Source organism: Phalacrocorax aristotelis, chromosome 13, assembly GCF_949628215.1.
Source record: "Phalacrocorax aristotelis chromosome 13, bGulAri2.1, whole genome shotgun sequence".
Taxonomy (NCBI): domain Eukaryota; kingdom Metazoa; phylum Chordata; class Aves; order Suliformes; family Phalacrocoracidae; genus Phalacrocorax; species Phalacrocorax aristotelis.
Window position 1 is genome coordinate 15,005,425 of NC_134288.1, and position 20,954 is coordinate 15,026,378.

The window sequence follows — 20,954 nt, forward strand, 5'->3', positions numbered from 1 at the left end:
TACCAGACTGAAAGAGCTCCCAGTCTTCCTTTCAGTGAACCTCCCACTCTTGGATTGCTGAATATCGCTCTCACGGTAATACTGTCCTTGGGATGGTTGAGTAAACTTACAGTCCCCCTATGACTGTATAAACATTCTCACCAGGAGAAGAGGAGGGAGGGACATGAAATGCCCCATCCTCCACAGAACCCTGCTCTAAATGGCTTCCACAAGCATCCTTCTTGAGGAGGGAAAATAAATCGAAGCTTTCAGAATTGTTTTACTTGATGCATTTCATTCTGAGCTAAAGCAAGGCGAATAGGCAGTGGGAGGACTTCACTGATAAACTTTTTTTTTTTCTCCCAAGCAGAGAATACCAGAAGATAACACAACAGCAAATGACTGCATATTTTAAACCCTTGTAGCTAAACCTTCCCTTTTGGGGCTGCGCCAGGTATCTCGTGGTGCCAGTGAAAATGGGATACAGATGTTCACTTGTTTGGATGGAGGCACTGCAATAATTCATGCCTGCTACAAATGATAGGATGCCTCGTGCTCACAAAAGAATACCCTGATCTTTTTGTCAGTAATAAGAAAATATATTAAGGAAAATAAGGCCTGTAAAAGCTGTGATCTGGGGGAGCGTGGGGTGGTTGGTTTTTTTTTTCAGTTTCCAAAGTGTAACTTTTGTTGTAGCGGCACAGCCTGTGCTGCTAAAAACGCTCCCACCAGGATACCAACCCGAGGGTGGCACCACTCGCAGGGGAGTCAATCGGTGTCTGCGACAGGTATACGGAGTGTTAAACACCTGCTGCTAAACACGTATGAACAGAGGACCTGAGCTCGCAGAACAGTGGAGGTTTGGGGTGTCGTGTCTGAGACTTTTTTCTTCTGTTTTCTACTTTAGCTTTGAACACTTGCTTATTTTTGTAAGATTAATTTACGTGTTTTTAAAAGGTTTCCTCTGATTTTGAACTCACTTGTGGTGAAAATAGTCTCATTAAAGTCCATGGTAACAGTGTTCAGGAATGCGATCTGTCTGTTTTAATGGACATCATGGAACTGGGAGATGTATACCCCAAAAATACCTCGGGATGGGATAGGGAGAAAGAGGAGCTGAGCCCGTCGCACTGCAACATAACAGCAGGGCTGACGCTCACCTTCTGCTTTTTCGTGTGTAGCAGATAACTGCAAAACTGGCATCTGCCAAAAGAATTTGTTAGCATACCTGAATACTTGCACCGCTGGTTTCCCCCTGTTGTGCTCCTGTCAGGAGAGGTACAAACAGGTTCACACCTGCTGTATAGCTTCGGGTTGAAGGAATGCATGTGCAAATTTGGCAGGTAGAAATTACACTCTTAAAATTAGACTCCACTTCTTGAAATCAGAGCGCTCTGCCTTCCCTGCCTGCTGTTCTGTTTTTCACTTTCTTCTTGCAATGCCCATATTAAAATGAAGATGATTTTTTTTTTTTTAATCTTCTTAGTTCATTTTCATGGTGAAGCAGTAACCGAATCCAAAAATCACACTTCTGGGAATCAGCACCAATGTTGTCTGAAGATTTTAAAGGTGTGCATGTTTTTTTTTTTTCTCGCTCCCCCAAATTTTACTTTCTCAGTAATTTTTATGAAGTGGGTTTGGACTTGACACAACTGGCACAGATTGGGATGTAATGACTTATTCTTCTGATTTATTTGGGAGGTTTTTTAACCATTTCCTCACCTTTCTCATGTTGTAGGTTGACTTTCAGAATGAGATTTTTCAGTTAAAACAAAAATCCCCATGAAAATCTTTTGATTCAATAGCACTTAAATGCAGTGCTTTATTTCCCTCATATTTTTTTTTTCAACTGCTTTTCTTGGCTTACCCCACTCACCAGATTTTTTCCAATTTAATGAAAAGTTTTGGCATTCTGAAATGGCATCTTTTGCAGGACTAACTGTAACTGAATGTTTTGTCCTCGTACTGTTTACTACATCGAATTTTTCACATCAGTGCAGACCATGGACAACCCTGCCTAGCCCGATATATTAAGGTAGTGATTTTTCAGTCCTCACCAATATGCAGACCATTCAAAACTTTCCAGGGCAAATGTGGATCTCTGGCTAGCAAATTTCAGGCTGCTAACACCTGAATACCTTTTCTCACGTCTGTGGACTCCTTGAAGTTCCCAGGCCCCCATAAGTTCACAGAGCACAGCTAGAAACTACTTCAGGTTTGCTCCCGCTTGCTCGCATAATGTAGTAGTTTAGCAAATACGCGCTGCCCCACTGGTATTTCTTCAGTGGAGCTAGTCTCAGCCAGAAATAAAGGCAAGATCTATTTTTTTCTTCTGTAAGTATGTTCAAAACATGAATTTCCATGAGTTGCCAACATAAGACCTATATCTGCATGGTAAGTAGAGTCACTTTCACTTGCAAATGAGGTTGGATCTGTTAAAAAATCTGCTAATTTGCAATAAAAATAGCATCCATCTTTGCTCTGCAAATATAGCCTATTTGAAAACTGTCCCATTTTCAGAACTGTAGCAGCTTGTAGGATGAGAGAAAGGGGAAGGAGGAAATACCTTGCATTTGAAGTCACTTCGTATTTCTCCAGGACTATTTCACACACCTTTAGTCATTATGTTGCGTTTTGTGTTGTCACGTTAATTTTCACAGCAACAGACTGATATAAACAGTGTGACTGCGCTGCAGAAGCAAGGGAAGCTGGATTGATTGGGAGGGAGAAGGATTTGTTCAGACATAAATATCTCCTGCCATATTGAGGGGAGTTTAAAAAAAAAAAAAATGGCCAGCCAAGAAATTGCTTTTTTGTAGGAACGTTCTGTTTCTCTATTTTTTTTTTTCTTTCTTTTTAATGCGTGCTTCACTGTGAGAGACCAAGAACAAGGGGGAACTGAGTGGCTATTTAATGAGTCTGGGATGCTGAGTGCAGCTGCTCTTTCAGGTGGGTGATACTGCAAGGAATGGAAGACAAGGAAGGTGAACATGTACGCAGAAGAGGGTATTAAATAAGGAGGCCTGGTCATGTAAGGTCTTGTTGGGGAAACTGCTGACTTTCTTGCAGGTTAAATGCTTGAAGGAGTTGCAGAGTCAGCCTCTAAGAAAATGAGGGCATACACCAAAAAATCAGCACCTCAGCACAGAGACAGGTGAAAAAAAACAGGTGCCGGGAGGGAAGCCAGTGCAACGCCTTCTATCCCAGTCTTCCTGCACCCAGTGAAGGATGCAGAGATTGCATAGAGAAGAGCAGGTATTGTTGGACCTATAGAGCGACGCCTACCTGGCCATCACTTTTATCCCCTGTGTATTGGGTTGCTATAGGCATGTCTCTAGGGCTCCAGACTTTCAGAAGCCTCCCATAAGGGCAGGATGAGTTGGATTTCCTGCTATGTAGTTTCCCATCTCACCTGTTGGTGATGTTTCCTATGAGGAACTTGGTGCCCTGGGGACTAGGAATTGTGTAGCATCAATCTAGGATCTCGGAGTAGCGTAGAAAGTGTCAGTAGGATCTTCTAAGGTTACATTTGTTAGGACTAAGACCTTCCCTGTTGTACTAGGGGCATCTGCCTGGCTTGGCATTGCTGCTTTTGGCCTGCTCTGATGACACTCAATGCTGGAAATGTTTCCTGTGCTCCCATGTCTTTTCCTTTAAAGGAGGGGCTGAGAGATGCCTCAGCTTTGGAGCAGATGATCTGAATTCTCTGTTGGCACTTGACACTCCTTGAGTATTTTGGGCTAGAGCTTGTGGACTGGTGTAAGAAATCTACCTGTAAGGAGGTATGAGGAGAAGCCCCAGTGTCTGATCAGAGGTTTTGCCAGTAAGGATGGGATGAGTTGCAGATCTAAGAATGCCTTATTCCTCACACTTCTTCTGATCTAAGGCCAGCTGTGATGGGTCACACCGTGCTTTGCACGATTCTGAGCCTTGAACTGAGGTTTCCACTTGGTACGTCCAAGTTTCTGACACCAAAAGCCTTGGGTGGAAACTTGCTTATGTCTGATGGTTTGCAGCAGGCAAAACTCTTAAAAGAGCAACTAATTGCATATTTGTGATGGCACATACAGTACTTGAGAGAAGCCCTTATTTTCTACTGTGGTGGGTCTGGAAATTCACCTCTGGCCATGCTCAGCAACATCCATCCCCAGCCTCTGAAGAGCATGGCTCAAGAGGAGCTTTTTGGCCCTTTTCCTCTGAGAAAGAACGACTAATTTCTTCATTTTGAGCACATTATTATTTTTTTTAACAAAAGAGCATGATACAGCTCTACATAGCAGTTGGAAGCAATGTGATTTGTGTCATGAATACTAATGTGTTTGACAGTATCCTATAAATTCATCACTTTTTGAAGAGCATTAAGAGTTGTAGGAACCGTACTTAAATTCTTCCCCTACTTTTTTTCAATTAAAAGAAGGGAATCTGTATTTGCATCCAAAACAAATATGGCTTGGGTCACGGCAAGACTTCTGCACGCCATGCTAGACCTGGGTGTATAGCACATTCATTGATTTTTTTTTTTTGTTTTCTTTTTTTTCCCCTCCATGAATCACCCTAAAGCTATAGACGACAAAAGCTGAAGCTATGTAGATGTGATTTCTAGTTCATTTGTTGTTCATTAGAAAGATTTTCTCTCTCTTATTTGCAGCACCCCTGCTGCTGCGTGTTCATTAGGAGAATGGAATGTATTCCAAATATTTCCTAGCTCTGGCAGGGCAGATGGTGGAAAGTAATTTTCCAAACTGTTCTGGAAAAGGGGGGAAAAAACCCACCCAAATAACCCTAAGTCACCCCCTGCACACCAGAAGAATTTGGTATTTGAGTGCAGACGTGCCGTACACTTTCTGTCTCTCTGGTTGTACAGTGCTGCGTGTCGGAGTGGTGGGAAGTGTGTATGAATGGGGATGTATCACATTACATGTGGGATGTTAGCAAGGCTGGGATTTTTTTCACAGGAAACTGCGTTTGCAAAGAGCACACAGCAACATGCAGTACCCTAAAAGATGTGTGTGAAGGAGTGAGCAAGATTCATTTCCCTAAATCTCTGGGCAACCCGATGCCTAAGGGAATCCCAGGGAGGGAGGACAGAGCCTGGGCCGCGCTCTGGTTTCTCCGTCCAGCCCTGTGCAGAGGCATGAGGCAAACTGGAAGCTCCTCAGACGCCTCTGCCCTTCACCAGCGTGGGCGAAGGCTGTCCAAGTGCTCAGACAATGGTGGAGGAAGCGGCTCTGGCTGCGTTTCCCTTCTGCTCCCTGGGGAATCAGGGGAGCGCACAAGCCAGGGCCAGATTTAGCTCTTGGATCCACATGAAACATCTCTGTGCCGACTGCTCCCTCCCTTCGTGCTCAGCCTCTTGTCACGGGAGTGGAAGTCGCGCACACACACACACACACAAGGGGAACAGAAAAGCCGAGTCAATATGCAGCAGGCAGAGCCGGGAACACAATGCGGGCGAAACAAAGAGCGGGGCTGTATTTACGGCCTTCCCGGTGGCATTCACTTCTCATGCTTGGAACTGGTTTCCTCTTTTCATGAGCCTCTTGACCTGCAGATCCCTCTCCTCGGCAGACAGACCCAAAGCCCCGTGGCTGGATACGTATGCCTCTTCAGATCAAACCAGCAAAACACTTTGGACATAGAGCCTGAACTGTGTGTTTGCATTGAGGCTTTAAGCTCCTTGCTGTTGGCACCCAGGGTTCCTATTTGTTTTCCAACTCCTGAGGACAGCAATGGTGCTCTCTAAGTCAATACAAACAAACCAAGAGAGGCTTGAGGCAGCACGGCAGAGCTTACCCAAGTGCTGCCGTCCCTGGGGCTGTGCTGTGCTCTGGCCCGTGGAAGGTGCCTCTGGGCTCTCAGCTCAGGCCAGCACCCCCAAAATCTCACACGCAGAAACCCGGCAGAACAAGGAACTTCCTCAAAAGATGGGCATCACTTACCCTGTCTGTGCCACCAAGACACCCAGCTTTGGAGGGAGGCACTTTGACAGCTGCTGTAAAACCCCATCAGGTTTTCAAAGCCCACTATTAGTGATGGATTTTCAAGCCCCCTCTTTCTCCAGGTGCTCCCACGTTGCAGAGCGTGTGGGTGGAGGCGTTGGGGCCTCTCACTTGGTTCATTTCCACAGCTGGGCCTTCGGGTGCAGATGTTGGATGGGCGGTTCACATCAGATGTTTGAAAAGGGGCCGAGAAAGGGTGCCCCCGCCGAGCACGAGGCAGGAGACCCCTCTGTGCCTGCGTTCAGCTTTCAGGCAGCGCTGTCCCGTGGTATCTGACCCTTCTGTAGGCTCAGATAAGCGTTAGTACAGTAGTGCCATGCACATTGTGCGACGGCTTTGCGGAAGCGGGGCTGTGAAACGGATGCTTTCTGTCGCTACCGTGACCTTAAAACCCATTGCTCGGTCACCCAGCAGAAAAAATCGGGAGAATTCCTTCCGAACAGCCGAGTGCCGGTGCCCTTGGGAGCTGGCTTTTCCTCTTTGGCTAGCCAGAGCTTCCGCCAGCCAGGACTGCCTCACCGCACTGCGTCAGCTGAGATTCAGGAATTTGTCTAAGCTACATCCAGTACTTAAACCTATATTTTTTACAGCCTGGCAGAGTTTTAAACTCTTCTCCATCAGCTATGGCCAGTAGCCTTCGGAGATAAGCAGTGGCTGTAATTGATTCGTCAAGATCACTCTTAATTTGTTTTTGCTCAATTGTTGCAATATATTTGATTCCCAATTATCATGCTCTGGCATCAAGCTTCCTTTAGGTAATTCACAGTGTAGCTTACGTATGTGTAAAAAATTTATCGCAATTGTGTTTTTAATTAAAATGCATACGATAATACCAAAAGGGGGGTGGGGGGGAGGAAGGGAGGGAACCCAGATTAAGTTTTTAATTGTTTTAATAGTGAGATTTGGTTCAGTGAGAACAGGGCATATTGGTTTCCTTGGAAACATTGGCGATGTATTAGCTGTATAAAATCTAGCATAAAAGATTTGTGGAAGTGAAGCCTTTAGGTTTTAACTGATATTATAACTCCTTCATTTGGAAACTCAGATTCACACATGGCCCCTGGAGTCCCAAAAAGGTGTCTTTTTTGTGTTTTCTCTTAAGGCATAGAATTAATAATTTCACAGGTTATCAGAATCATTAGATATCTAAAACTGCAATAACAGCAACAACAAAAAAAAACCCTTCAACAATTCAATATTCCTGATTCATACCATTTAATTAGATGCGCCTTTAAGTTCTCTTGGTGCCAAGCAGTACCAGGCTCAGGCAAGACTCCACGTGATTTGAGAAAGAAGTATAAAAATTTGGCTTTTTCAAATGTTCCAATAAAACTAGAGATTATTGGTAATGGAGCAGCTGGTGATGTTTTATATACATCCCATGGTCAGTTATTTTATTGTACACAACACTGATATCTGGGCGTACAATACACAATGCACTCTAGCCAGCTTCAAGTTGCAAGAGTTGCTGTAGCTGCTGCTAACGGTCTGGCCTCGCAAGAAGTCTCTGATGCCTCTATTTTTCCTGGCATATGTCTTAGGAAACAGAGCACCCCCGGAGAGCCTCATCCCCAGAGCCAGCACGTTGGGGTTGGGGCTACAACACCCCAAGGCACCACAGGAGGTCAAATGTACATTTTAAGGTTGTTCTCATCAGAAGTTAAAACATTTTATTTTTATTCTCTTTGATAATCAGGCTCTCAAATTATCAGTTTTGTTTCTTTTGTGTTAGAAAATAAAACCTTGTGAGGGAGGATTCAGCGCTCTGCAGTTGAGTGGGATCAAAACAACCGATTTTAATATCTGTGATTCACCTTGGAGCCCAAACTGTGATGATGGAGTGCATCTGGGGATCAAACACTGCAGAAACCCTCTCTTTTAAACAAAACGGGGGGGGGGGGGGGGGGGAAACGGGACTGCGGATAAAGTACCAGATGTAGGATTTTGGACTATCAGGGAAGAGAACGGATGACTTGGTTTTAGCATGTAAGACTAATCACTCAGTTGAAATCATTTCAGCAGCTGAGTAAATAGACTTACGGAAAAGGCATTTATGAGAGCATTTGTGTTCCAGGATCCTCCCTCTTTCCTAGTTCTCCTGTTTGTTTGTTTTTCTGTCCCTCTGGTGTTGAAGCTTCCCAGTTAACAAGTTTATTAGGTAGTGATGACGATGTCAAATGTGCAGCTAGGCAGTCCACATGGCCCCTCGACTGCGCCGCAGCCGTACCGGCTGAGCAAATGGAGTGCAAGTTCAACAGCCTGTCCATGAACAATGGGCCTCTCTGCAGCAGCGGGGCTGTTCAGCTGCGTGCTTGGCTCGCCGCCACCCAGAGCCATGACCACTCGAGCACGAGCTCAGCCTGTACCACGCACACACACACGCATCTTGTCGACTTTTCCTCCTGCTCCGGTGTAACTCCCATCAGTGGCACCCAGCTCGCTGCCCGCATGTGTCCCAGCAAGCGGCTCGGGCCCGTCGCGGGCGACATTCCCGACGGGTCTTTTCCAAGGTGTCACGGAGGGGCACTTCGAGGATGCGAAATTACTGAAGCCTGGAGGAATGCCGTGCTCAAGGGCATGGCGTTGGCAGCCTCGGCAGGCCCTGCTGCTGGCACCTGTGCGCAGACCGGGCTCCGGCATCACACCCCTGCAAAGACAGCCCTCATGGCTGAGCTGCCGGTGGAGCCCTTGGCTGTCTGTCCGCCCTGCAGAGCCCTGGCCGTCTGTCCGTCCTGCAGCTGGGCCCGGAGGCTGGGCCCAGCTCACGGCAGGGCCCAGGCACAGCTCGCGGGTCCCCGGGAGATGATGGTGCGTGCTAGCGCGTACTGCGGAGGTGCAAGCTGGCCTCGTGAGCCCGTGCGGGAGGCGCTGGAAGGGCGGCGGGTGCGGTGACGCGCGCCCCACGCAGGCACAACGCAGACTTTGGGCCCCTCTCCCCAGCACGGGCGCCGCAGACACCCGCATCCGCAGCTCCCGGCGGTCCCGCACCCCCCTCCCCCCAGACCCGAGCGCCGGGGCAGGGCCCGCCGCTCCCGGGGGTGCCGGGCGCGCGCCGCCACCGCCCCGGGCTCTTTAAGGCGGCGGCGCGGGAAGGCGCGAGCTGCGCCTTTGTCATGGAACCGGGTCAGCGCGCGGTCACGGTCCCGCCCCACGTGGAGTCAGAGCCCACATGGCCCGGCGCGCCACGCCTCCCTCTGCTTATTGGCTGCCATGCGCCCGGCGGACGGGCCCCCCCACTGATGATTGGCTGAGAGCGCGCGTCATTTACATGCGGTGGGCGGGGTAACGCCTGCCCGTGACACCGGTCGCCGTCTGGGGCCGCCCCCGCGACGTCTGGAGGGATTTAAAGGGGCAGCGCCCCGCGGTCACGCGGCGTGGCGCGTCGGGTGTGCGAGGCGGGTTTTGGCCCCGTGGGGGCGGGCTGGCAGGCGCGCGTGCCGGGTCCCCCGATTCCACGTGGTTTTCGATGCGAACCCCCGAGGGCGTATTGCTGGGGAGAGCCGGGACAGCCACGGGGGAGTGGGACCAAGCCCCGGTGTCCCTCAGGAGTGTCTGCACGGGGAGGAAGGGTCTGCCCGGGGGATCTGCCTGTGCGGCACCGGCATCCCCGGTGTGGGGCATGAAGGTGTTTGTCTGGGCGTCAGATGCAAGGGCCAGGGCGGGGCAGCTCAAACCAGTGCCTGTGCAATGAACCCCGCATGGGGGTGCCTGGTCCTGCCCTGTGCTCAGCACTGGTGAGGCTGCACCTTGAATCCTGCGTTCAGTTTTGGGCCCCTCAGGACAAGAAGGACATTGAGGTGCCAGAGAAGGGCAGCGGAGCTGGGGCAGGGTCTGGAGCACAAGTGTGCTGGGGGGCGGCTGAGGGAGCTGCGGGGGGTTTAGCCTGGAGAAGGGGAGGCTGAGGGGAGCCCTTCTCGCTCTCTGCAGCTGCCTGAGAGGGGCTGGAGTGAGGGGGGGGTTGGTCTCTGCTCCCAGGTAACAAGTGATAGGAAATGGCCTCAAGCTGCATAGATTGGAGATTAGGAAAAATGCGTTCACTGATAGAGCGGTCAGGCCCTGGCACAGGCTGCCCGGAGAGATGGGGGAATCACCATCCCTGGGGTGTTCAAAAATGTGTAGACGTGGCACTTGGGGACATGGTTTAGGAGGCCTGGGGGTGTTGCGCTGATGGTTGGACTTGATCCTACAGGTCTTTTCCAACCTTGAAGATTCTATGATTCTACCCCACACCCTGTGGGGGTGAAGCCGGGAGGAGGGCGAGGGCTCACCCTGTGCTAAGCATGGAATGGCGGTTGAAGGCAGGGGCATCCTCTGAGCCTTCAGCTCCCTGGTGACCCTCCCCGGCAGCAGGCACGCAGGGGCTCCGTGGGGCCGTTCCCGGGCTGGTGACAGTGTTGGACATGGGTGGCTGCGGAGCCATTGCATCCCCTGGGTCCAGCCATAGGGCCCGGGCGGCCGAGCCGTACCTGCGTTTCCCCCGGCAGGGCAGGGCTGCCCGGGCCCCCGAGAGCTGCGGCCCACTGGTGTGCGTTAAGGCAGAAAAACACAGAACTGAGCCTGGGTGTCTCGGATCACACCTTTCATGCAAGAAACAAAAACTAAACACAGAGTATTTCTTGTTTTGGCAAATACAAATATGCTTGTGTGTATGCATCTATCCACGTATGTGAGTGCGTGTGGGTGTAAATGGGCATCGTATAAGGACAATCCAATCCATGAACTGTTTGCAGCTGCTCCACTTCAAAACTGCTCCACAGAAGGAGCCCAGCAGCAAAGCTGCTGCGAGTGGTTCAGAGCTGGCTTTCAAAATTACTCAAGTGCTTCCTCGGATGAGCACGAAGTCTTCACTTCAGTATGTCAGCAATCTGTTGGGGAGTGCAGGGTCACCTTTGTTTGCTTTCCAAAGCGCCATTCCTCTCTCCAAAACGCCTGTTGTTCCATCGAGAAAAATCAGGGATTATTTTATGTTTATGCATTTAACACTCTTTCCTTAGCATTGTTTTATTTTACATATGCCATCCTGGTTTTCCTGGTGCAAGAATATGAAATGTTTTTAGCTGGGGAGCTGTGAATTTGGAGGGCAATCATTTTTTGTTAGCAAAGTGATATATTTCCTACCAGTGCCTCCAATAAAATGTAAAGGTAGGGTGGAGTCTTTCCAGTGACGTCAGCTGGAGTTATATCAGGCCCTAAATGAGACAGAATGGGTTGGAATAACATTCTGGTGGCTTCAGTAAAAATTTTCATTACAAACAAATACTTGTTGACTTTTCAGCCCTCCTGCTTGGGAACAAAACCTCCTAAAGGGGACCCAACCCAGCGCTGTGCGGAGATGGAAAAACAGCACTTGGGAGGCACCCGGCTGGGTGACAGCAGCTCCTGCCCCAGGGTCGTCGTCCCAGGGGAGCGGGTGGGCTGCGGAGAGGCTCCCGGCGAGGACGACGGGGCCAGGGAGGGTATTTCGGAGCCCTTTAGGTGGAATATGGCTTGAGGGAGGTTAGTGACTTTTAGCAAATGGGGTGAAGTCCCAGAAGGAAAACGCTTTTGCCGTTCCAACCACGGATGAGGGCTTGTCTACCGAAGGCTTGGTTCACAGTATCTCGTACACTTTAAATCGTACTGAGGTGTAGCTGTGCTGACTTTCAAAGGCAAATAAGCCCTTAGCTAAAATGGGCGAGCATCTGCATCCCTGCTTATTGCTGCTCTCCTCTCTCGCGGCGGAGACCTCGTTGTAATCGCTGGGGAGAAAACTCAAGTTTCTGGTACCAAACAGTTAAAAAAAAAAAAATTAAGAGGTTAGTCACCAGAAAGTGGAAGCCATGTCTGGAATTGTTAGAAATAGGGCTCACTTGAAAATAAATATAGAATTATTCACCATGGTAACTATTGCCCTATTGCGTTCGTGCATATCGATTTAACATTAATCCAAAGACTAATGCTGTGAAATATTTGGTCTCTTTAATGGGCAACTGTTTAGTTAACAAATCTTTGGGGAGTTGTGGAGTGTTGTGTTTTCTTTTTCCTTAGATCGCATCAACCACTTTTGGAAGACAGTGATTCGACTCTTCGGGTTGCTTATTTCTCACATGGATCTCGCTTTCCAGTTACATTTCATGAATTTACCCTTCGTGCTGCACTACAATGATTACGCAGGGTCACTCAGATCTTTAACTAACGCTGAAGTGTTGCAGGGAGGGATAAAAGGAAGGATTTAAACGTGACCGCATGGACTTCTGGTCCGGCAATGAGTGAAATTGTATTATAGTCCAAAACGAGCCGGGGCAGACTGATGGGTCCATGTCTGTCCGAGGAGCTCAGATATTACTGAAGCTCCCGTGCGTCCCTTTCCGTGGATGAAGAGCCTGAGGCACAGCGAGAAGCCCTGGCTCACCCTGAAATTTTGTGGCAAAACCAGGAAGCGCAGGGAGATCTCGCGGTGCCAGACTCATCCTGGAGCAATCAGAGGTGTCTCTGGGGAGAACATAAAAAGAAACTGGAAAAAAAGCTGATCGGCGACAGAATACAGGAGCCAAAATCAACAAAAGCGTGTTCTGGAAGTATCCCACCAGCCGAGCAGTACTCGCTGTGGTACAGAAGACAAACGGCGGTGGGCTGGAGGGTGGATAGCGTTATTACAAAGAACAGGGTGAAGCATTTAAAGTTAGCTGATGTACTTTTAATTTTTACAAGCCCATCTGGGATGACTTTAATTATTTGTTCTTAAATCATGGTGGAAAAATGCTGATTGTTCTTAAAGCCACATGAGTCGTTCAGATGAAATCGGGACGGGGTAAACACTGCATTTTTAAACCAGCATCGACTTGCAAACAGTTATTTTTCTTTTTTCTTTTTTCTTTTTTTTTTTTTTTTTTTTAAGGAGGGTTAGGAAGATGTGTGAACTTGCAGCAGCCTGCATCTGAAACTGGAGCCTTTATCCACCAAAGCTTTGCAAACTTGTAAAAACTCCCCCTAGAAGAAGCTGGCTGATTCACAGGGTGAGGACAGATGCCCTCCCCCCCCGCCGGAGAGCTCTTCCTCAGCTCAGTTGCAACCCGGGCACCGGGTCCTCCCAGCCTGCGCTTGCTCAGCCGTCAGCGCTGGTCAGGGTCCGCAAGGTGCCTCTGCCAAGGCTCCTTCTGCCACAGCGCCCATCGCCAGCACGCCCTGCCCGCGAACAGGCCTGCAGCCGTGCCCTTCCACGTGCCGCCCCGTCACCTGTTCCCTGGGCCCGCGGGTGACGCCGTGCCCGGCTGGGGAAGGCAAAGCTGTGCTTGTTGCGGCAGAGCGCGCAGAGAAGGACGCTGTAACCCACCAGTCAAGGAACTGGCCTGCCACGGAAGAGTAAGATATTACTTAAAGCTGCATTAACTTGCTTAAGACCATTTAAGGATGTACCGTGTCTGTGTCTTAAAATACAAGAACCCTGAATCAAACTCAAACTACGGCCGCATCCAGGCAGCTGGCGGGCTCGGAGGGCTCGGCCGTGGAGGCTGGGCTGGTGCTGGCAGGCTGCTGGCAGCTGGTAACTCCCCCAACACGAGGAAGCGCGTACTGTTCACCTTGACTTACTTATGGCAGTGCTACGTATTTTAAGTGCAAAGGACTGTTAGTTGCAAGCTGGTGGGCTCAGATTAGCTTATGTCCACCTTTTCTGGACAGTCAAGCAAGGTCCATTGGAAAAGGGTCTCTAATATTCAGCTGCCAAGTGTTTTAAAAAAAAAAAACCAAACATATTTCTAGCTAAACGATAATAAAAGTGGGTTGATTGATAAAGCTATCTGAACTGGCACTTGTCTTTGGAGTTTTGACCGTGCACGTGCCTTGCTTTAATGCTCGAGCTGGCCTTTCGGGGGGCTCACGGGCCCCACCCGCCTGAGCTGCTGCCTCACGTTTTCACGAAGTGTTTCTAGAAATTTGCCAAAAGAAACTGAGATGCCAGGACCAACTGAAGGCATCGGCCGAAAGGCAGGTGAGAATTACCCCTCCTGTGTTACCGACGATGAAACCAAGGCTGGGAACAAAAGATAAAAATAGGCTTGGAAATGCTTTATTTCCAGTTTTAGCATAGATGTTTTTATTTCAGGTCATCCTCTCCCCAGCCTGCACGCTCGCCCCCACCTCTGCCGTCGGCGCCCCGCGCCGCTCCCCCTGCGTTTGGGGAGCAGCACTCGCATGGTCATTCACGTCCGCTCAGCACTGGGAAGCACAAACTTCCCAAAGCTCGTTTCTACCCGAGCCGCGAGATCCTCTTCCGTGTTTCCTTTGGATTAGTAATTGTTGGGAGTTGCCATCTGTCAAGTGGCAAAGAGTAAAAGATTAAACAACCTGGCAATTCCTTGTTCCTTCTCTTCAGGCGTTTTCACAGGACTGGATGGGACTGCAGGAGTGAAGCACAGGCGTGCATTTAACATCACTTTGTAAGGAGCAGCTTAGAAAGAAATTTGATTTTGGGGGGGCAGAAATAGAGGTTAGCCCTCACCGGTGGGCGCCCCACGCCCGACCTGGCTCTCGATGCCGTCTGTGTTGCTGCGGCCTTGTACAAGAGGTGGGTTGGTCGCTCTCCCCTTTGCGGGGCGCTCGCCGGGAGCACGGGCCCAGCTGGGGACTCTTCAGACCCTTCCAAATCCTAAATCGGAGCTATCAAGAATTTCGGGAAGCTCTGCTTTCTTAGAAGATGACTGAAGCTGTCTTCATCTCCCAGTAACGGGATTCAGCGAGTATTACAGCAGCTACTTCGCACCGCTATGGTTACGCTTGTTTCAGCATTTTCATTATAAACCTCTGTTTTCACAGGTTTATTTCCCAGGGAAAAAAAAAAAAATTAAAACCTGTCTTAACTAAACCTCGGCACACCGAGCACTCATGGGAGAGGCGCTGGTTTTGCCTTTTACCTGTCTAAAAAGTGCATGGGGTCACTCCGTTGGAAAGCAGACGGCTTGAAATAAAAATGGGGATTTCTCTGTCTGAAAGCGTTTCTGAGCTTTGTAGCAGCGTTGCTGGCGTTAACGTTGTTGCTAGCGGCGGAGCTTGCACCAAGTTCAGCCGCGGCCAAAGCGGCGCCTGCAGGTTTTTCCCCCCTCCCCATTTCTTTTCCCATCTTTCCCATGTTTTCTCTGAAACGCAGCGCTGGGGAACCCTCCGTGCGAAGCAAGCCACGAGCTCTGTGGCTCTTGCGCTGCGGTGTGAGGGGGCCGTGCCACGGCAGGGGCCGCAGCGGCGGCTTGGGTGGGCGTCGTGGGGCTGCGCCTGGCTTGCACGTCGGTTTTCCTGTAGAACGACCAAATCTGGATGCTTTCGGGGGCCGAATTTTGCAAAATCCCCGCCAGGCCTCCCCCGCTGGCTGAGGGCGGGGGCGGTGGGTGCAGCGAGGCCAGACGTGGAAGGTTAAACCCGAGGGCGGCTGGGTGGGTGGGTGAGGCCCTCGGGTTTAAACCAGACCCCGGTTTAATGGACTCCAGTTTAATAATTTAAGCCAGACTGCCATGTAACGGGCGCGGGGGGGGCCGTTACACCCCCTCCCCCCCCCAGGGGTGGTGGTGGGGGGCCGCCGCCGCCGCGAGGCGCCCCGGACCCCGCGCAGAGCGACCCGGGCTGCGCGCGCCCGCCGCGCCCCGCCCCCTTTCCCCCGCCCCCCCCCCCCCTCCCCGCGCGCCCGGCGGTGGCGGCGCGGGGAAAAGGGCGGGTCCCCGTCTGGCGCTGACGTCACGGGGCCCGCCCGCGGCTGGCGGCGGCGCGCGGCCGCGTCCCCGTGGCCGTGAATGAGCGCGGGGGGCGGGAGCGGAGCGGGAGCGGAGCGGGCGGGCCGCGCTCCCACCGCGCTCCCACCGCGCTCCCACCGCGCCGCGCCCCACAAAAGTGCGGGGCTGCCGCGGCCCGGGCCAGCCCAGCCGCTTCCCGGGCCGAGGGGGCGCGGAGCAGCCGAGCCTCGCCTCGCTGAGCCTCGCCTCGCTGAGCCGCGCCGCGCCGCGCTGAGCCGCGCCGAGCCGCGCTGAGCCGCGCCGAGCCGAGCCGAGCCGAGCCGCTGCGGGGGGCGCTGCGCCGCGCCGGGTTTTTTATTTCCAATTTTTGATCGCAGCTGCATTTCCCTCCCCCCGCCCCCCCGCGCCGAGGAGGAGCCCCGGCTTTATGTGGTGCTGCCCGGAGAGCGCTCGGCGGCCGTGAAGTTCTTTGTGTCGCCGTCGCCTTCCGTTTTTTTTTTTTTTTTCTTTTTTTTTTTTTTTTTTTAAATGTATAACTTCATGGGTCTGAACAGCACGGCCGTAGCTATTCAGCCCAATGTGTCCTGCACATGCAACTGCAAAAGGTCTTTGTTCCAGAGCATGGAGATCAGTAAGTACTTGTCCTGCTGGTGCCGCGGGGCCGGCCCCGGCTTCCCCGGGTGGGAGCGCGGGTGGGTGCGAGGGCGCGGCTGTGCGCGGCGGCCCCGGCGCTCCCGGCGGCGAAGTTTCCGCGGGGGCTCCCGGCAGCGCCGGGACCCTTCGCCGCGATGCGCTTTTCTCCGAGCGATCATTATTATCCCCCCTACCCCTCCGCCCCCCCCACCCCCACCCCTCCGTGCGAGCTCCGATCCCTCATCTGCTGCTGTTGGGGTGTCTGGTGGGGGTGTGACACGGCGTGACAGTGCGCGGCACCGGGCTGGGGGCGGGCGGGTCGCCCCCCCCGGTGCGCACCCCCCCCCCACGGTGCACACCCCTCCCCGCGGGCCGCCGCCGCTCCCCGCGCTGCCGCCCGGCAGCCGGTGTGTGAAATCCCGGCTCTCCCCCCAGCCCGCCCCCGTCGCTACCCGCATCTCGCCCCTTCCCCAGCGGCTCGGCCCTGGCGATGCTCCTCCGGCCGGTGCAGCCGCCCCTCGGCGGGGGGGTGGGGGTGGGGGGGCGGCGATGCCGGGGGGCCCCGAGCCTCCCCCGGGGGTCCTCACTAGCCCCGGTGTCAGTCGCCTTCCTCTCGGTCCTGGGGCGGGGGGAGCGCTGGGGTCCGGGCAGCCGAGTAGGGCTGGTATTTGGGAACCTGTTCCTCTCCCCCCCCCCCCCCCGCCCCTGGGGGCATTTTGTTATAAAGGGCTATTTGCTTATTTTTATTAATATTTTTCAACCCTCGCAGAGTAGCAGTGAGTACAGAGCCTGACCTAAATATCCACTACTTTTCTGTTTGCTCTTTCCCTCTTGGAAATGAAGTGCGTGGAGGTGAGAGAGAACGAATATGAGTGCTGAGGGAAGAGCAACGAGTAGGGTTCTCTGGCGATTTAAAGCAAATGGTATTTTTAATAAAGGGAAGGTGTTCGAGGCGTCCCAGGCTGGGGGGGTTGGCAGGATTGTACCCCGTTTAACACCTTGCTCCGTGCTGTGAAATCTAAACCCCCCGCAGACTAATGCAAAATGGCCCAAAATGAAAACTTGGGAAAGAGTCCCGATTTTGCATATATTCCTGGCACTGCGACGGGGCAGGCTCGCGCTGGGTGCGTGTAGGGGAAAGTCAGCTGAGCTGTGCCTGTTTCTGCTAGCACAGGATCTGCCCCGTTACCTCCAGCGGGGTTGCAGAGCAGTATTTTAGAGCCAGCATCTGTCCCTTGGTATTTTGGATGGCTTTTGTCCCGTGTCATCTGCCTTCGCCTTCTCCAGTTTCATCGCTGGTTAATTCAGGTGTCTGAGTCCTGGAGAAGGTCTGGAGGCATTTGTATGCCGGGTACTAAAATGGGTTCATTCTGAATTTTAGCATAAACCATACCCTTTGTACTGTATGCACATTTAATCTTGATTTAATCTCATTCGTGTTCAGACAAAACTAAGCTGGATTTGCCTGATTTTATTAACACTACCGGTACTGAATAGACCATTATTCTTTCCTGACTTTAACAGGCCGGGCTAGTTGTGCATACCAATAGCAGTGTATAAATAATGAAGGTACAGTTCTTTTTTGTGTCAGCCGGTTGGTGAACATAAACTGTGTCCCACAGAACTGCAGGGATGAGAGACTTGACTTTGTGTCTGATCAAGGCTCGTGGTTATGATAAAAGTTGTGAATTAAAATGTGTAACGTCTTTTGAAGAAAAAGCTTCTCTTCCAGTCTAACTCTTGGCATGAGCTTTTGTTGGAACAGCTCAGGCTTTTAATTTCATTCCTTGACTTTTTAGAAAGAACATATTTTATAATCTTTTTTCCCCATTTTTTCAGCATATGAAAAGCTTGGGAGGAGGCAGGTGCCGGTTATGGATGGGGGGGGGTGTGTGTGTGTGTGAGGCTGGGGACAGCGAAGTACGCTGGGGGACACCTTGCCTGAGTTCGGACGGGTGTTGCGGGAGCCTCGTGCCTGATGCCATACGGCTCCCGAGGTCCTTCCCCGGCTCGTCCCCTGCCACCGCTGCGTGCGTCCCCCTGCGTCAGCCGCTCGGCTCTGGCGTCCTGGTGCTCAGACGCCGAGTTCCCATTAGCTCCCGGGAGCCTTGGATCGAGCTCCCTTAACGCTGCCCTTCCTTATTTCGGTTTTGGACAGGTTTCTTTATCGCCAGCGTTATTTATTTATTTGCCGCCCATGGCGGGCAGCGTTAGCTCACCTCTGTGCTACGGGAGGGCTTCGGTTGCACTGCAGGGGCTGTTACCTGATCGCTTTCTCCACCTGGGTGCAGTGGAAAGGACAGAGTTGAGCCTCCCTGAGATAAATTCATTATACAGCTTTTTTTCCCCTCTCCCTTCTCTGATCGCTTGATTTCATTTATCTTTCTAACACGACTTTGAGGGAGCCTCAGAGGAGCTACCACCAGATGCTATTTAATTTTCTAGCCAAAAGTTGCCATGCAGGAATGCTTTGGGAAGGTGGCATAACTGTATACTCTTTTAATTTAACCCTCTAATTAGGTTAACTGTACAACTGATCACCAAAAATATTTCTTTGCAGGCTTTATTCCGTATGGCAGGCTGCGGCGCTGCGGTGGAGGAAGCAGCTGGTTTCTGTGTGTGGCGCTCCCAGATTAGGATTATAAAAGGGCTTTTTGGGGGCGGGGGCGCAGAGTCTCGCCCGCCGCCGGGGCTGTAGTGCCAATATGCCGAGCGGCGTTAAGCAGCCAGACATCTGCGGCAGTGGTCTCTAATCGCTTCGGCTGGGTGAAAGAGGTCAGGGGTGATTGTCGTGGCGGAAGAGTCTGTAAATAACTAATTATTTGGCGCAGGGAGTGGAGCGGGGCTGCGTGCCTGCCTCCCCGCTGGCTTCCCAGCTCGCTCGCCCGGGGCAGCCCGGCTCCCGCCGCCGGCTGGGCCGGCGCGAACCGCCAGCGCCTGCCCGCCGCGTCCAGCACCTGGGCCTCGCGGCTGCCCCGCGGGGGCTTCTCCCGGAGGGATTGGGTGCCAAGGCTGGGGATCCTGCCTCCGCGGGCACCCGGGCATCCCTGCGAGATGACGACTTCAGGCGCGGGGCGTAACGCCAGGTCTCTGGGCTGGGTGGCTCTTGGCAGAGGCTTTGCTCGTGCAGCAGCGTTAGCCGAAGCGTTGGGGGGTTTAGGAGGTGTCGTTACATCTCCCCGGGGAGATGAGGCCGTTCCCCTGGGTTGGCAGCAGCGCTCTGATGCCGGTGTCGGAGCAGCGTGCCCGGCCGGTGGCGGGCTGGGGCGAGCAAACTGTGAGAGCGGGTTTCTGTCCAAGCAGGGACTTCTAGGTTTTCACATTCTTTGGTTTAATAACAAACCAAACCAAATGCAGATGGCTCAACCAGGGATCACGTCTGCTTTCCACTTCAGACTGCTTTTTTGGCAAATACATTTCTTTCCTGACACTGCGTCAACGGCAGTTACGGTCTCTTCCAGGGCAGAGTGGATAACAGCCACGTACTTCTTTATTCCCCCCACCAAGTTTTCCTCCAGGAGGTAGGGGCATGGAGGGAAGCCAGAGCTGCTACCAGTGTTTCAGCAAGCTAGAGGGTGTTTGCACAAGAGTATGTTCACTTTGTGGCATCTCAGTTTGACTTCAGCCAATCCACGGAGTTCCCTGTGTCTGGCTCTGGCCATATGTCTGTGACAAGTGCTGCTTTTTGCCGAGATCAGCATCCCAAGGTACGACCCGGGAGGAGCAAAGGATGGATGGCTTTTGCTTACAGTGGCCTAAGAACTGTCTGTGCTTGCCCTTGGCCATCCCCAGGGACCTGGCGGTCTGTGGTCCCACCTCTGTGGGTCCCACCTCTCGTACCCAGGGCAGCCGGGAACGTCCTGAGTCCCTGAGAGCACAGGGGTCTTAAAGCTACAGTTTATTTTGTGCCCTCAGGCAGTGATTTTAATCTTAGTGGTTTATAATCAGTTTTGAATGGGAGAATGAAAAGACACAGAGGAGGAAATGGAGGGAAAATAGTCAAACTTTGGGTTTTTTTTTTTTCCTCTGCGTGAACACCTGGATTACGTGACGCCGCACAGCGGGACCAGCACACACTGCACCAGAGGTGATCCCATATAATGCGAAGTGGAGACAAGACATGGCTGAATCTTCCTTTTCAGTCAGTATCAGGGTATATTCAGAGAAGGATGTTTGACACAGTAAGTCCTGTTATCTTCTGTCATGAAGGCATCCTCTACTCCCTGCATAGGCCTTTGGTTTGCCTCGTTTTATTTAGTAGTAGGTTTTCTGGTGCCGGTTGTGAGAGGACCGGCACTGAAGGGTGTGTGGGAAACAGCGACCATGTTCCTTTCCTAAAAGGCAGGAATTCCCAAGGTAGGTACTGGGATCACCTCTAAATTTTCAGGGTATTAAATTAGCTGTGCTACCACTGCTTCTGTTGCAGATGGAGAGAAGAGTACCTACCAATATATGTTCTTACTTATTTTTATTTGCTGTTGCTCACCAAATACACTAGTATTTTTAGATTTCCCAGGCCGAGAGTTGGTGGCTAGATAAATCCCGTTTTAGAAGGAATTTGTAAACCTAAATTATAAATGGATAGACATGAGGAGACCTTTCCAAGGGAAGTACCAAAATACATGGTGTCACTAATAGACAGTAA

At 51.8% G+C, this 20,954-nt stretch overlaps 1 protein-coding gene across 3 annotated transcripts in view; it reads left to right on the top strand.

Moving 5' to 3' along the window:
• Positions 1–15,760: 15,760 nt before the first annotated feature.
• The window catches only part of PMEPA1 (prostate transmembrane protein, androgen induced 1), a 48,411-nt gene continuing 43,217 nt past the window's right edge, over positions 15,761–20,954 (top strand). For 2 of the 3 annotated variants that reach the window (XM_075108520.1, XM_075108521.1), the window contains exon 1: positions 16,058–16,307. In XM_075108520.1, coding sequence (XP_074964621.1) covers positions 16,205–16,307 — 103 coding nt within the window. In that variant the 5' untranslated portion in view covers positions 16,058–16,204. Of the gene's footprint in view, positions 16,308–20,954 lie in introns of all 3 variants that reach the window. The other variant, XM_075108522.1, reaches the window with a different exon arrangement.